Source organism: Balaenoptera acutorostrata, chromosome 2 (genome assembly GCF_949987535.1).
Source record: "Balaenoptera acutorostrata chromosome 2, mBalAcu1.1, whole genome shotgun sequence".
Lineage (NCBI taxonomy): Eukaryota > Metazoa > Chordata > Mammalia > Artiodactyla > Balaenopteridae > Balaenoptera > Balaenoptera acutorostrata.
The window spans coordinates 173,279,776-173,294,012 of record NC_080065.1 but is presented as its reverse complement, the minus strand read 5'-3'; the positions used below and the strand labels follow the sequence as shown (position 1 = coordinate 173,294,012).

General features: G+C 53.9%; 2 protein-coding genes across 3 annotated transcripts; one reads left to right on the top strand and one right to left on the bottom strand.

Annotated features, from left to right (window-relative positions):
* The first annotated feature begins 4,529 nt into the window (after positions 1-4,529).
* Positions 4,530-7,078, top strand: GDF15 (growth differentiation factor 15). Its single transcript, XM_007195463.2, has 2 exons — positions 4,530-4,857; positions 6,166-7,078. Exons 1-2 carry the CDS (start codon positions 4,578-4,580, stop codon positions 6,807-6,809), a joined length of 924 nt encoding a protein of 307 aa, XP_007195525.1. The 5' UTR covers positions 4,530-4,577; the 3' UTR covers positions 6,810-7,078.
* Positions 7,079-9,065: 1,987 nt separating this feature from the next.
* LRRC25 (leucine rich repeat containing 25) lies at positions 9,066-13,404 on the bottom strand. 2 transcript variants are annotated; one of them, XM_057540938.1, is made up of 4 exons: positions 13,220-13,404; positions 11,898-12,697; positions 9,851-10,027; positions 9,066-9,721 (listed from the first exon to the last, which is right to left on the bottom strand). In XM_057540938.1, exons 2-3 carry the CDS (start codon positions 12,686-12,688, stop codon positions 9,889-9,891), a joined length of 930 nt encoding a protein of 309 aa, XP_057396921.1. In that variant the 5' UTR covers positions 12,689-12,697; positions 13,220-13,404; the 3' UTR covers positions 9,066-9,721; positions 9,851-9,888. The 2 variants fall into 2 exon arrangements, with proteins under 2 accessions (XP_057396921.1, XP_057396922.1); XM_057540939.1 differs by having other exon boundaries at positions 13,298-13,404.
* Positions 13,405-14,237: the final 833 nt, after the last annotated feature.

The following is a 14,237-nucleotide window of genomic DNA, read 5'->3' as shown; positions in this document are numbered from 1 at the left end:
ATCCTCCCCTAGAGCCTTTGGAGGGAGCACAGCCCTGCCAACCTATGATTTCAAAGTCCTAGCTTCCAGAACTGTGAGAGAATAAATTTCTGTTGTTTTAAACTACCCAGTTTGTGGCAATTTATTACGGCAGCCACAGGAAACTAAAATAGTGATACTGGGACTTGGTCCCAGAAAGCTCTGGTCTGGCAGTGCACAGAGCCGGACTCAGACCTTCCAGCCTTGTGTGGTCAAGATGAGGCCAGAGGGAGGCCCCTCAGCCTGAGGGAACCTGGGCAGAGAACAAGGAAGTCTTATTGGAAGATGGGGCATCAAACTGGGGTTTAAGAGGTAAATAGGAGTTTGCCGGTAGGGGCCATTCTTTCTAAGTAAGATTGCCCAGACCTATCTGAGCTCAACTCTAGCTGAAGCTGAGACATTATTGGCCAATTACCCATAATACCAATAGTTATTAGTTCTTGGGATTGTAGCTCCAATCAAACTTCATCTACTCAGTGCTGCCCTATAAGAGGGTAATACTGAGAGACAGGCTGCACTGAGAAACTGAGGTTTGGAGAGATTAGTAATGCGTCCCAAATCTGCTTGGCATCTCAAGGACTAAGCCACGATTTGAACCCAGGCTGCCTGTGGACCCCCATCGATGACACAGGCACATGTTGGCCTGGAGGGACGTTCACAGCTACAGGAGAGCAGTTCTCCTTGTCCGTTGAACTCAGAGATTTTTAAATAACCTGCTTTTTCACCTCTTCCGGATCTCGTGTCATGACTGTGTTTGCCTCACATAATGAGAAACCAACAACTGGGTTTGGGTTGTTTCTTGTGTGTCGTGTGTGTCTGATGAGGGTGCCTACGGCCAACAGAAGGTGGTGAGGAAAAATTCTAGGAGGTTGGGAGCTAAGCTAAATGGAGGGAACAGCCTGACCCCCGGCCTCTGTGCTCTGTTTACCTCTGCCGTGGCGTGGCTTCTGGGACTCGTGGAAGCTGCCAGTGAGGAATGCAGGGTCCCGGCCGACTGAGCTCATCGCTGGCTGGCTGCCTGCAGCCTGCCCCACTGCTCCTCCCAGCTTGGCCATGGGACTGGCCATGAGGTCATCGGCTAGCAATGCTGTGAAGGGGAGCCAGATCGGCCTGGCTGCCAGCATTCCAGAATTTGGTGAAGTGGAAACCACCATGGAGCTAATGTCACCGTTTCCTGTCCCTAGGGACCACCCACGGGCTGTGTCCCCTTGAGAAGTTCCAGGAATAAAGGGAACTAATTACTGGTCCTGCTCGTAAAGTGACAGACACCCACTCATGAATCAGCAGCTCCACTCCTGGACATGCACTGTGGAATACTATACAGCAAGGAAAAAGAACAAGGCACACAATAGGTGAAGAACACAGCCATTCACAGCCATGGTGTTGAGTGAAAGTCGCCAGACAGAAAAGAGGATGCAATGGCTGGTTCTGTTTACATCAAGTTAGGAAATAGGCAAACTCATCCATGGTAACAGAGGTGGGCACAGCTGTTATCTGAAGGTAGGGAGAGTGATGGAGCTGGGAATGTTCTGGAACCTCATTTTGGGAGGTGGTTATGTGAAATGTCATCGAACTCAACACCTAAGATTAGGCCTTTTTGCTTTCTGTAAGTCATATCTTGATAAAAATTTAAAAATAAAAAGGCAGAGGGCTGTAGAAAACATTTTTGTGATGCCTCAAAAAGTTACACATAGAATGATCATATGATCCAGCAATTCCCCTTCTGGGTACAACCTCACAAGAATTGAAAACAGGTCCTCAAATCTTCATGTATGTGTTCAAGAAAGCACTACTCACAATAGTTCAAAAGGTGGAAACAACCCAATGACCATGAATGGATGAATGGATGAACGAAGTGTGGTGTCTTCATACGCTGGAATACTATTCAGTCATAAAAAAGAGAAAAGCACTGATACACACTCCAACATAGATGAACCCTGAAAACATGCTGAGTGAAAGAAGCCAGATCCAAAAGACCACATGCTGCATGATTCTGTTTATATATGTGATATTGTGACTTATAATAAGAAATATACATTTGGTCTTCCACCCCATTTCTGTCATAGAGCTCCTAAAACCCTTGGGATTTCCTGTGAAGAGAGAGATAAAGGTGTCTTTCGTTATGTTATAGAGGTGACTTTTGAAAAACAACTCAAGGATGGAGGCTGGTTGCTAGGAGCACAAACCATGCAATTAGAGGGTTGGAACATTCAGCCCCAACCTCCCCATACCCCCCAATTCCGGGGATGGAAGAGGGGTTGGAGCTAGAGTTCAATCACCAATGGCCAATGACTTAATCAACTGTGCCTATGTAATGAAGCTTCCATAAACCCCCACAGGATGGGCTTTGGAGAGCGTCTGGGTTGATGAACATGCAGAGGTGCTGGGAGGGTGGTGTGCTGGAAGCAGACATGGAAAATCCATGCCCTTTTCACATACCTTGCCCTATGCATCTCTTCCATCTGGCTGTTGATCCGTTTCCTTTAGTTTCTTTAAATATAAATTTATTTATTTATTTTTGGCTGCGTTGGGTCTTCGTTGCTGCACGTGGGCTTTCTCTAGTTGCGGTGAGCGGGGGCTACTCTTCGTTGCAGTGCACGGGCTTCTCATTGTGGTGGCTTCTCTTGTTGCGGAGCATGGGCTCTAGGTGCGCAGGCTTCAGTAGTTGTGGCGCATGGGTTTAGTTGCTCCGCGGCATGTGGGATCTTCCTGGACCAGGGCTCAAACCCGTGTCCCCTGCATTGGCAGGAGGATTCTTAACCACTGCACCACCAGGGAAGTCCTGTTCACTTTAAAAGTTGAATTTTCTGTTAATTTCCTGGGGAGGCTCAAACCTGGGAGGCATGAGAAGCTGTCCCATGACAGCTTTCCAAGAGAGGTAAGGAGGTGAGTGGTGATGGCTTCCGAGAAACTCCTCTCAGGCCTCCAAACTCTGGGTTCCCAGGGGACCCAGGCATTCTGACAAGACTCAGATGAGGTCTGCGTGGCCTGTGTGGACACGTGCAAGATCCCATGGTGGGATCGTCCCCTACAACTCTACCCACCTTACTTGCCCCTCAAAGTCTTGGTTTCCTTATCCTTAGAAAGGAAATGAGTCCCATGGAAAGAAGAGGACTGGTCCAGCCTCCCAACCAGCTGCAGTCAGATGGACATGATGGTGACGTGAGCAGAGAGACGTCTCTACTAAGCACCTGCTGAGTTCCCGGGGCATCACATCGAGAGCCTCAGCCCTCCACCCCGATAGCTGGGAGATAATCCCACTGCACAGAAGCTGAGGCTGAGACCCAATGGAGCCAGAGGCTTGGTGGGGCTCACACAGCTGGAGGTGGGGAGGGCCTGGACTCCATTTCTCCAGTAGGAGCCTTGCTGTGTGACACCCCCCCTTGTATCTGTTGCCTGCACACACCCCGTCACACTTTACACACCCCCACGATCTGCTTTGCACAGCAGCCCACCCTCTCTGAGGCCAGGAAGCTGGGAGTAGGCACAGGGATGGATGCCTGGTGCCAGGAGTCCTGAGCAGTAGAGCAAGGGCTGGGTACCCCAGGAGAAAGGATGTTCCTGGGGCACCCTCTATTCCTCTATCCTCTGGTGGCTGGACCTGATACCAGCCTTCACTGCCCCAGGCCCCAGCACCCCAATTCTCTGCCACCTCTTCTTCAGGCCCAGCCAAAGGATGGGGGCCCAGAGTAGCTTCATCCCTGCCCAAGCCTTCAAGAAGACCCCAGTCTGGGGGCAGACAGAGCCAAGCACACACACTCCCAGCGCTGTGGGGTCAGGGCTGGGCTGGAGGAAGGGATGGGGTTGGAAGCACCCTGCTGAGCCTGGAAAGGAAATGTCAGAGAAGGCTTCCTGGAGGAGGAGCTTTCTGAGTAGGGTTTTGAGGATTGGATAGGAGTTCCCCAGCTGAAGATGAGTAACTGCAAAAACACCCAGTTTATCAGGCACCTGCTATGTGCCTGGTTCTGTCCTTTACACCTCATTTGACCTTCTCTCCAGTGAAAGTCTCAATCCTTCCTTATTTTCCAGATGAAGAAATAGAGGTGTGATGGAGAGGAATGATTTGCCTCAGGTTGCACTATCTGGCTTTTTCTGGCCCTTTTTTTCCTCTGCTTCCTTTGTTTTTCACTATCTTCAGCCTTTGACCCTAAGCAAAGAGGGGAGAGCAGGAATCTCATCAGGGAAGAAAGCCACCTCACCTCTTAAGCTCCTGCTGTGGAGTTTAGCACATAATAATAAATCTTTTTTGAGAAAATTATTCTTCCCTCCAGTCCACCAAGCTGGGATGATGTCCCCACTTCACAGAAGAAGATACTGAAGCTCAGAGAGGCTCCTGAAGGGGGTTCCCCAGCATACCTAGGAGCCCCCCCCCACCCATCAAAAAGCACTGCCCCCTGAAAAGCAGCCGAAGACCCCGCCCAGTTGTGGTCCCTGGAGTGTTTACTCTGCACCCACGGTGGGCGGGACCAGGCAGGCGGGGGCGGACAAAGTCCGGGGACTATAAAGGCTAGTCCAGCAGCGTCCGGTCAGTCACAGCTTAGAGCTTAACTAACACAGTCATGCCAGGGCAGCGACCGACACCACCACACCGCTCTCCGATGCTGCTGATGCTGCTGATGTTCTCCTGGCTGCCCTCGGGAGGCGCCCTATCTCTGGCCCAGGAGCACCTCTCCGCTTTCCCGGGACCCGCAAACGTGCACTCCAGTCCTGATGTCTCCAGATTCCGGGAGTTGCGGAAACGCTACGAAGATTTGCTGACCCGGCTTCGAGCGAACCAGACCCGGGAAGACTCGAACCCGGACCTCATTCCCCCTGAAGTCCGGATAGTCACTCCAAAGCGTGAGTAAAATCTCGGAGACCCCACCCTGGGCAGCTCCCATCATTTAACCAGTGGTTCTTAGACATAGAGGCCTAGACCTAACGCCGAGCCTCAGTTTCCCCATCCGTGAACCCGGCAAGAAAGTCACCCTTCGAGGCTGATGGGGGAACTAAAGGCTGGGTTTGCATCAGGACCAGGCGAGGCTTAGCCAACCTGAGATGTTACAACACCTCCCCGGGTGGCAGATGGGGAAACTAAGGCCACAGAATCCAGAGACTCTACTGAAGACTCAAAGAGCCTGGAGAACCCAGAGAGACAAGGTCGGGCGAGGGGACGTGGTCCCTGCCCTTGGATGTGAGGAAAGGGTTGGAGGGGGATTTCCAGTGGGAAGGATCCAGGGGTCCGGCGGAAGGGAGGGGCGGGGGAGGGGACAGAGCGGTGCGCAGAGATGCGCAGAACCTGCTTGGGCTGGTTCCCAATCTGATGCAATCGCGCGCCGAGGCACCGCTAAAGTTGCACGTGACTGGTGCCTTAGGGAGGGAGTGGAGTATTTTCACGCCCTCCACCTAGCCTCCAGCGGGCGGAGGGGGTGCAAGGAGATGTGGGCTGCGCTAGGAACTGGGAGGAGTTGAGGGGAGGGTGTCAGGCCAGAAGGGAGAGCTCTTACCCCGCCCTAATCCCACTTGTGCTGTGGGACTCCAGGAAAACTTCTTTCTCTCTGAGCCTATAGACTGGGTTGCGAGCCCTCAAACCTCAGTCTCCCCAGTGTCCCCAACATATGTACCAGCCTGGAGGTCTGAGAATCCTGGGGAGCCAGACACCCTTCATTTCTCAGATATGGAGGAAACCAGAGAGTTGAAAACACAGTAGCTCGTTGCTGTATCCCCAGCCCCGGGCACTTAGTAGAACTTCAGTAAAAATGATTTTGGCAGCCAGAAGGAGGCAGAGCCAGCAATGGAATCTCAGTCTCTCTAAAAGATCAGATATACATTCATTCTTGCAAGTATTAACTAAGCACCTACTATGTGCCAGGCACAGTGGTGACGAAGCAGACAGAAATCCCCACTGAGATTCTGGTGGGGGAGGCAAATAATAGACAACCAAATAAAATAGGTCGGTGCCAATTTTAGGCAGGCTGGAGTGGTATGTAACCAGCCATGTTGAGATTCAGGGTAGGAGTGTAGCCGGTAGAGGAAGTAGCTTGTGCAAAGGCCCTGAGGTAGGATCCAGCTTGGGGTGTTGGAGAAAATGGGCACACACACACCACCACCACCCCGCGCCCGGCACACAGTAGGCCCATGAGTGACGGGTTTTCCTCTCTCCCATAGTGCGACTTGGGCCAGGTGGCCACCTGCACCTGCGCATCCCCCGGGTCGACTTAACTGAGGGGCTCCCTGCAGCTTCCCGCCTGCATAGGGCCCTTCTCCAGCTGTCCCCGAAGGCGCGGAGCTCGTGGGATGTGACGCGGCCACTACAGCGTCAGCTCAGCCTCGGAAGCTCCCGGTCTCCCGCAATACGCCTGCGACCGTTGCGGCGAACGGACCAGTTGCTGGAGGCGTTGTCTTCTGCACAGCCCCAGCTTGAGCTGCACTGGCGGACAAGCGCCACCAGGGGGCGACGCCACGCGCATGCTCGCACCCGGGACGGTTGCCCGCTCGGGGAGGGGCGCTGCTGTCGCCTGCAGAGCCTGCGCGCGTCGCTCGAGGACCTGGGCTGGGCTGACTGGGTGTTGGCGCCACGCGAGCTGGACGTGCGCATGTGCATCGGCGCGTGCCCGAGCCACTTCCGATCGGCTAACACGCACGCGCAGATGCAAGCGCGCCTGCATGGCCTGAACCCTGATGCTGCGCCTGCCCCATGCTGCGTGCCAGCCAGCTACGATCCGGTGGTGCTCATGCACCAAGACAGCGACGGCCGCGTGTCACTCACGCCCTTCGACGACCTCGTGGCCAAGGACTGCCACTGCGTGTGAGCGGCCCTGGTCCTTCACTTATGGCACAAATGCAATGGAAATGACTTCAGTTGTCCTTGTCTGTCTAATGGGCTCGTGGAACCTGAAATACCCGATTCCTAACCATTGCTATCTGCTCCCTCCTGGCCCAAACCTATGTATTTATGTATGTATTTATTATTAATTTATTGGGGTGATCTGCCTGGGTACTGGAGGGCTGGGGAGGGGTGGTCTGACAGGGTGTTGTTTATGGAAAACTCTGGTAATAAAAATGAAGCTGTCTGACCTGACCCCTGTGGTGTCCAGGATGGAGCTGGTGACCTTGGGAAGAGCCCACCCCCGCTGGCCTCAGTTCCCTCAGGGGAGCTGTTATGAGATGATTGGAACAGTCCGGGGAATGGGTGGCAGGATGTTCTTGGGGATTCCAAGAAATTGGACGGTGGTCATGATGCCAATGGTCCTCAAGCACAGCCGGAGACACCCCTCTCTCTGTTTCTGTGCTTCTCTACCTCCCTATTCCTCTGCTTTGGTTTCTGAGACCCTTTTGGGTCTCAGTCTCCCTCCATCTCTTCTGATCTCTCAGTACTCCTGTTTCTGTAATTATCTGGCCCTGTCTCTATCACTATCCTGCTCTCTCTCCCTCCATGGGGGTCACCTTTCCAAACACAGGCAGCCCAGAGTCAAGTGCATTGTGTGTGAATCTGCCCCCGACCTGGAAGAGTCCCATTACCTCTCCTGTTTGTGGCACCTCCCTTCATTTTAATGATGCCTCTATCCTTTCATATAAAAAGAGCAGGGAGAGGGACTTCCTGGTGGCACAGTGGTTAAGAATCCACCTGCCAAAGCAGGGGACGTGGGTTCGAGCCCTGGTCTGGGAAGATCCCACGTGCCATGGAGCAACTAAGCCCGTGCGCCACAACTACTGAGCCCGCGGGCCACAACTACTGAAGCCCGCATGCCTAGAGCCCATGCTCTGCAACGAAGGAATCCACCGCAATGAGAAGCCTGAGCACCGCAACGAAGAGTAGCCCCCACTCGCCACAACTAGAGAAAAGCCCGTGCACAGCAACGCAGCCAAAAAGAAATTAACTAATTAAAAAAAAAAAAGAGCAGGGAGAAGTAAGTTGTGAAGAACGTTTTCATGCACACCACGTCTCCCAGGTTATATCTTTTCCTACTTAGGATCTTGGAATTGCTGAGATGTACTAAGCCCAGCCCCTTCCCCACACCCACTTGCCTGTTCACCCTGAGGAACTGTCATGGGAGTCTGGAGGACAGAGCACCCAGCTTCAGCAGTGAGTGAGATGTGTCCCCTGTGAACCCCACCATCCAGAGGCAGATCTGAATGACTGCAGGTGCCCCTGAATGTATTCAGTGAGTACCCACTTTGTGCCAGGCCATGGCTGGGCACTGAGGACACGAAGGAACAACGCAGGCAAAAACCACTCCATTCAAGCTCAGTTGAGTGCAGGGACAAATGAGTATAAGATAGATCATAAGTGGCTGATTGTAGTAAGAATCGTGCAAAGAGGTCAACCCAGGCAATGCATTAGTGAGCAGAGGAAGACAGATTTTTGGCAGCAGGAGTGGGGGCTCGAGTAGTGTCTAGGGCAGGGATGTAGGGATGCAAGGAAGCTGAAGACCCTCATAGGTTGCCTCTCCCACCCTGGGTCACTCCCAGGTGTTGGGGAAGCCAAGGGAGCCTCAAAATTAAACTCAATGTCAGGATCACCCAAAGGTAGCAGCTGCCATACTGAGTCTCTCCCCAAACATCTACTGTTGCCTTTGCCGGACACTGCTGCCCGTGTGCCTTTTCACACCTCCAGGCTGGTCCCCCTGCCCAGTGTGCCTTGTCCTTTCTACTTCTCGAAAACCTATGCATCCTTCAAAACCCACTTCGGATTCCCCTCTTACATACAGCCCTTTTTAAACTCCTTCATTCATCTCCCTCTGCGGACCGTCGTTCCATCTCTCCTTCTGGCCCAGGCTTGACCTCCCAGGACTGGGGGTGTCTGTGTCCAGCTCTGTCTCCCCTAGTTTGGGGGCTTGGCAGGAGTCGGGCTGGGAGCAGCTGACAGGAAACCCAGCTGAGGCATGAGCTTGAACCAACTCTTGAAATACACTGAGCTCTGGGAGTGATGAACTCTGCCTGAGGAGGAACCAGGGAAGGGTTCTCGGAGTGGCATTGGCATTGCACCTGGGCCTTGAAGGATGAGTTAAGGTATCTCAGGATATTAGAGCTAAAACAGCCTTAGAGGCCAATTTTAATCACCTTGTTTTACAGATGGGGGAACTGAAGCCCAGAGGGTTAATGGCAGAGTCAGGAAGTGGACCCATGCCTCCTGATGCCCAGACCAGAGTTCTGCATCTGTATTCAGATGCTTAAGAGTGAGAAAACGTGGAAGGGGATGGCAATTTGGGCAAAAGGAAAGGCATGGGTAAATGGCATGAGAAAATGAAAGCTTCAGGAGGGAAGTGAGCTTGATGGAGAGGAGGCCCAGACCAGAAAGGCAGAGGAATGGGAGAGGGCAGTGGGTTGGGCAGGGCTGGGTCACGCAGGTCTCAACCACCAGGCTGAGAATCTGGGGGCAGTGGGGAGCCATAGAGTGTGCGTGAGCAGGGGAGGGGCGCAGTCCCATTCATGAGTTATAAGGATCCCTTTGAGGCTAGTGTGGGCTGCCCTGGGGGGCCAAGTCTGGATACCAGGCACCTGAGAAGGGGGCCTGAGAGTGACAGAGGGGAGAGACTGGGGGTTGGGAGCAATCTGGGAGTCCCAGAGCTCTTGTCTTGGGAGCCCAGCAGCCTCATCTGTCCCGCAGAATTTATTGGGCAATACTTGCACACCAACAGGAGGGTGACGACAGAGTTCACATGTTGACCCTCCCATCCCTGTGTTGGGGTCTCTCCTTCTCCACTTCTAGCAGCCGAGTGGCCTAAGGAGCAGAGTGGTCTAGAGAGGGGGCTGCAGAGCCTCCCTGGGGCCTCAAGGATGATCCTTCCCTGGTCCCATTCCTCAGATGGGAAGACTGAGGCCAGGGAAGATCCAGGGTGCCCCAAGTCACCTGGAAGGGGGTAGGCTGGAGTTTGAGATGTTGAAGGCTCAGCGTCCAGGGATCACATACTCCTCTTCATCCAATGGGGCCTGGCCCAGCGACTGCAAGTTGCAGTAGACAGGCTGGGAATCATGGTGGAGGCTCTTATAGTTCATGTAGAAGTCGCTGTCCTCTGAAGGGTGAGGCCTGTGGGGACAGACAGATGGGAGGGCAGGTAGGATTCAGGGAGCAGGCACATCAGCTTTGAGAGGCAAAGTAGTTCAGGGCAGTTGAGTCCACTCCTAATATTTACATATGAGAAAAGTGAGTCATGGGGCAGTGTTCTCCCAGCCTGGCCCAACTTTCTGTGAGGAAAGCAAGTAAGGTGCAGTGATTCAGGGAAGATTCTGTGGATTCAGCATTGTAACACTGTGGTCCAAGGACCTTGAGTCATTGTAGGGTTTTTTCCTTCCTTAAAGTTGAGATGGTTGCCCATTTTTTACATTAAATTCTAGATTTTGTTTTCCTCTTAAAAAACTGGAAGCTCTAGTCACACCAGCCACATGAACACAAGTTGCTGGAGCTGAACCAGTGCCCCTTCAGATGGGAAATGTTTTCACCAGGTCCCCAGAAGCAACTGAATTTGTGGTCTTGATACAAAAATAAATCTCTGAGCCTCAGTTTCCCCATCCACAAAATGGATCAGGGAGGAGGTAGCTTCTTAGGAATGTCTTGCTATGGTGGGCAAGACACCCAGAGAAGAACTTTCCTGCCTCCAGAACATCCTAACACCCCCACCCCCGCTCCTCTTGTAAAAAAGGCCACTTTGGGTAAGTGGTGTCTATCAGTCATTTGTACTTTAGTATAAATTACTCCAAATACATAAATGGTTGTATGGGGATGGAAGTCAGGGTTTGTTTCTTGCTTCTGCTTCTGACCTTGGGCATGTCATTCCCCTGTCTTCCAGAACCTCCATTTCTTTCTTTCTTTCTTTCTTTTTCTTTTTTCAGCCACACCGCACGACTCGTGGGACCTTAGTTCCCCAACCAGGGATTGAACCCGCGCCCTCACCAGTGAAAGCACAGCGTCCTAACCAGTGGACCACCAGGGAATTTCCAGAACCTCCATTTCTGCAACTGTAAAATGTAGGTTGGGATTGACACATCCAATTCTAAACTGTTTTTAGAAGAGACTGGTCCTGAGGTCTTGGTGACAGCGAGGCAGAGGCAAGCATCAGAACACAAGCTGCCTTAGGGAGTGTGGTGCCTTCAACTCCTTACCTCAGCCCACTTCTGCTTTTGAGCCATATTTGCATCTGCTTTGCATATTCTCTTATTTCTCACCAACAGCCTCCCACAGGCCTCCCCACCTTTTGGATTCTGCTGCCCCAAAACCCAACCATGACCCTCTTCCCTTCCTGCTTGGATCCTCCCAGCCCCCTCCAACTTCAGCCCTGATGTCTTGCCTTCTCAAAACACATCCACAGCAGATTCTCTGTTCTCTCCCACCTCCAGGCTTTTGCCCTTCCTTGTGCCTGCCCCCCTGAAATCCCCTCCACTCCCTCATCCAACCTGGAAAAGTTGAACCCATCTATCTAAGCCCAGGCAACTTTGGAGGCAGGGCTTTGTGGGGTAGAGAGAGACACAGATGGCTTTCTTAGCATCTCCTATGTGTCAGAAGGAGACCGGAGTGCTGTCCCATTTTACGGAGACCGAAACAGAAGTTCAGAGACAGCCCGGGGTCACACGACATCTGAGCCCAGGCCACTGACCGCTACGGCAGAGCCCCAACTCTGCCTTGAACACCTGCCTCCTCTCTCCCAATCCTTGGCAGCCAGAAGCTGGGTTTGCAGGTCGTGAGAGGGACGCTTGTCTCATACACAAGAACTCAATTCTTATCCCAACTCCATGAGGCGGAGGGCTGTTACCGTCCCCATTTTATCGGTGAAGAAACGGTGACCCAGAGAGGTGGAAACTACTTGCCCAAGATCACACAGCCTGTAAGAGGCAGAGCTGGGAATTGAACCCTGGCCATCTGGCTCCAGAGTCTTGCAGGCAGATGTGTGTGGGTCACTCACCTGTGTTCAGCCCACTGGTGCCTGGCAGCTGGTTGGCCCACAAACATGTTCTCATAGTCAGAAGTGGAAGATCCGGGCCGGGTGGCTGCTGGGAGCTTAGGGCTGAGGCCCCGGCTACTGTACCGTGGCTGCTGGCCCGAGCCAGACCTGGGACCACACTGAGCAGCCCACGTTTTGCTCATGCCCCGGCTACTGCCTACCCGATGTCTACAGAGTCTCCACGCCAGCGCTGGGCCAGCAATGGCAAGCACGAGCAACAGGCTTCCACTGGCCACCAGCGCTCCTATGGTTGTCATGGTCAGGCGAGGGGCGCAGCCCACTTCCAAGAAGGCAGAGACGTTGTGCCAGGCACTGGTGGACACATCCAGGCACCGCAGGGGCAGTGAGCCAGAGCAGTTGTCCCGCCGGACCTTGTGCCAGGGTAATAGGACACAGCTGCAGTCAGCCCTCAGGTCAAGGTCACAGCGTTCGGCCAGTGCCCTACCCACGGGGTCCAGGGGGTTGTTGGTCACATCCAGGACCTGCAGCTTTCCCAGGTGAGCAAAAAAAAGCGGTGGGAGCTCTTGAAGGCCATTCCCAGACAGGTCGAGAAGAAGCACACTGCTGGCCTGCAGAGACTGGTTCTGAGGCAGCAGGCTCAGGCTTTGGCCACTGAAGTTCAGGCATGTGTCCGAGAACTCCCTGGTCCAGTCCACATCCCCCGAGGACACGGGGCACGACAATTCCTGGCTGCCTGGATGCAGCAGCAGCAGCAGCGGCAACAACAGCACCCATACCAGGGCGCCCCCCATGCAGGCAACCTAGGCAGAGACACCAGAATCCAAGCCCCAACCTCAGTCTGGGGTCACCCTCCCCCTCGCCACCTATGTTTGTTATATATTTTCTTAATAGCTGAGAGCAGCTCAGGCCACTTCTGAAGTGTTAAAACTTAGCCCTTCCGCTGGTGGCTCCTCTTTGATTGGCTCTGGCCCCCTGCCTCAGTCTCCCCTTCCGGGGAATGGGTACCTAACCCGGATGCCTCAGGGGCTTGGAAGGCGAGGAGGAGACCTGACCCAGACAGCCCCTTCCCCTTCTCTCAGATCAGCCCCTTCGGGCTAAGTTGCCCAATTTCCCCGAACATTCCGGGAGCCCTCTTTGGCCAAGTCGGGACTATATGCAAATGAGCCGTTGCCCCGGAAACGACCCCGCCCCTCTGCCTTTCTTTTCCGAACTGCAGGCTGTTGGGTCTTGGGCTGGCGGTGGGGGTGGGGGTGGGGGGGCTGCTGACGGGGTCCCACCAGCTCTGGTTTGCACAGACCCAAGTTCTAGTGTCTTCATCCTACCTTTCTGGTCCCCCTGCCACGCCTTGGCCTCGGTCGTGCTAGAAGTCTCCGGCGCGGAGGGGCTGCGTCCTGGCTCACCTGGACGCGGGGGTCAGAGGGTCTGACCCTCCGCGGATCCGGATCCACTGTGGTGCCTGGCGCTCCTCAGGCTCTGTAGCCAGCGACTCAGGGGAAGAGAAACTGGTGTCCGCTGAAGTGCAGAGGGGAAGAATGAAGAAGACACAGAGACCCGCCCCCCCCCCCCCCCCCCCCCCCCCCGCCACCGCCGAAAGGCCTCAAGGACCAGGATTCTTAGGGGAAGGGCAAGGGCAGCCTGCTTCCTTCTTGCTGGAACCCAATGACTACATGTCCCCCAATAACACCCCAACTAACTGCTACCTCATCAACTCACTTCCTGGTCTCAGCTCAGTTGACTCCCAACCCATGCATTCATTTATTTGTTCAACAAACATCATCCATGCTGAGCCCCCAAGAGACTTCAGCCCTGTCCAGTTTCTTCAGGAGCAACCAGTCTCGGAAAAAGACAGAACAGGACACAGGCACCCCGAGTCTGATGGAGTCAGGTCAAGGCCAGAGTGAGGGACAGGGTACCGGAAGCTTTCCTGGAGAGGAGACATTAGAATTGGGGCTTCAACACATGAGTAGGAGTTTGCCAAGGATTCCTTGGCAAACTGCCTTTGACTTTCCAAGCTCCTAGCCTCTCCCACAAGCTCAGAGCTCTCCTCACGTACAAACCATGCCTCTATGCTGCAGGGGGATGTGAGGAGGGCTCCCTGGGGGAGGGGATGTTGAGTCTGGGGCTTGGAGGATGAGTTGCAGTGGCAGGCAGAAACGAATCCATTGCAGATTCCAGGCAGAAGGTACAGCAGGAGTAAAGGTCCTGCAGCTTGAGAAAGCATGGCCGGCTGGGACAGCGTAGTTAGGAGTGGAGTGGCTGGAGGGGACAGACTAAATGGAGGAACTGGTGACATGGGCAGGGTGGGGAGGCAGCACAGGCCTCCAAAGCCAGGCGGAGGAG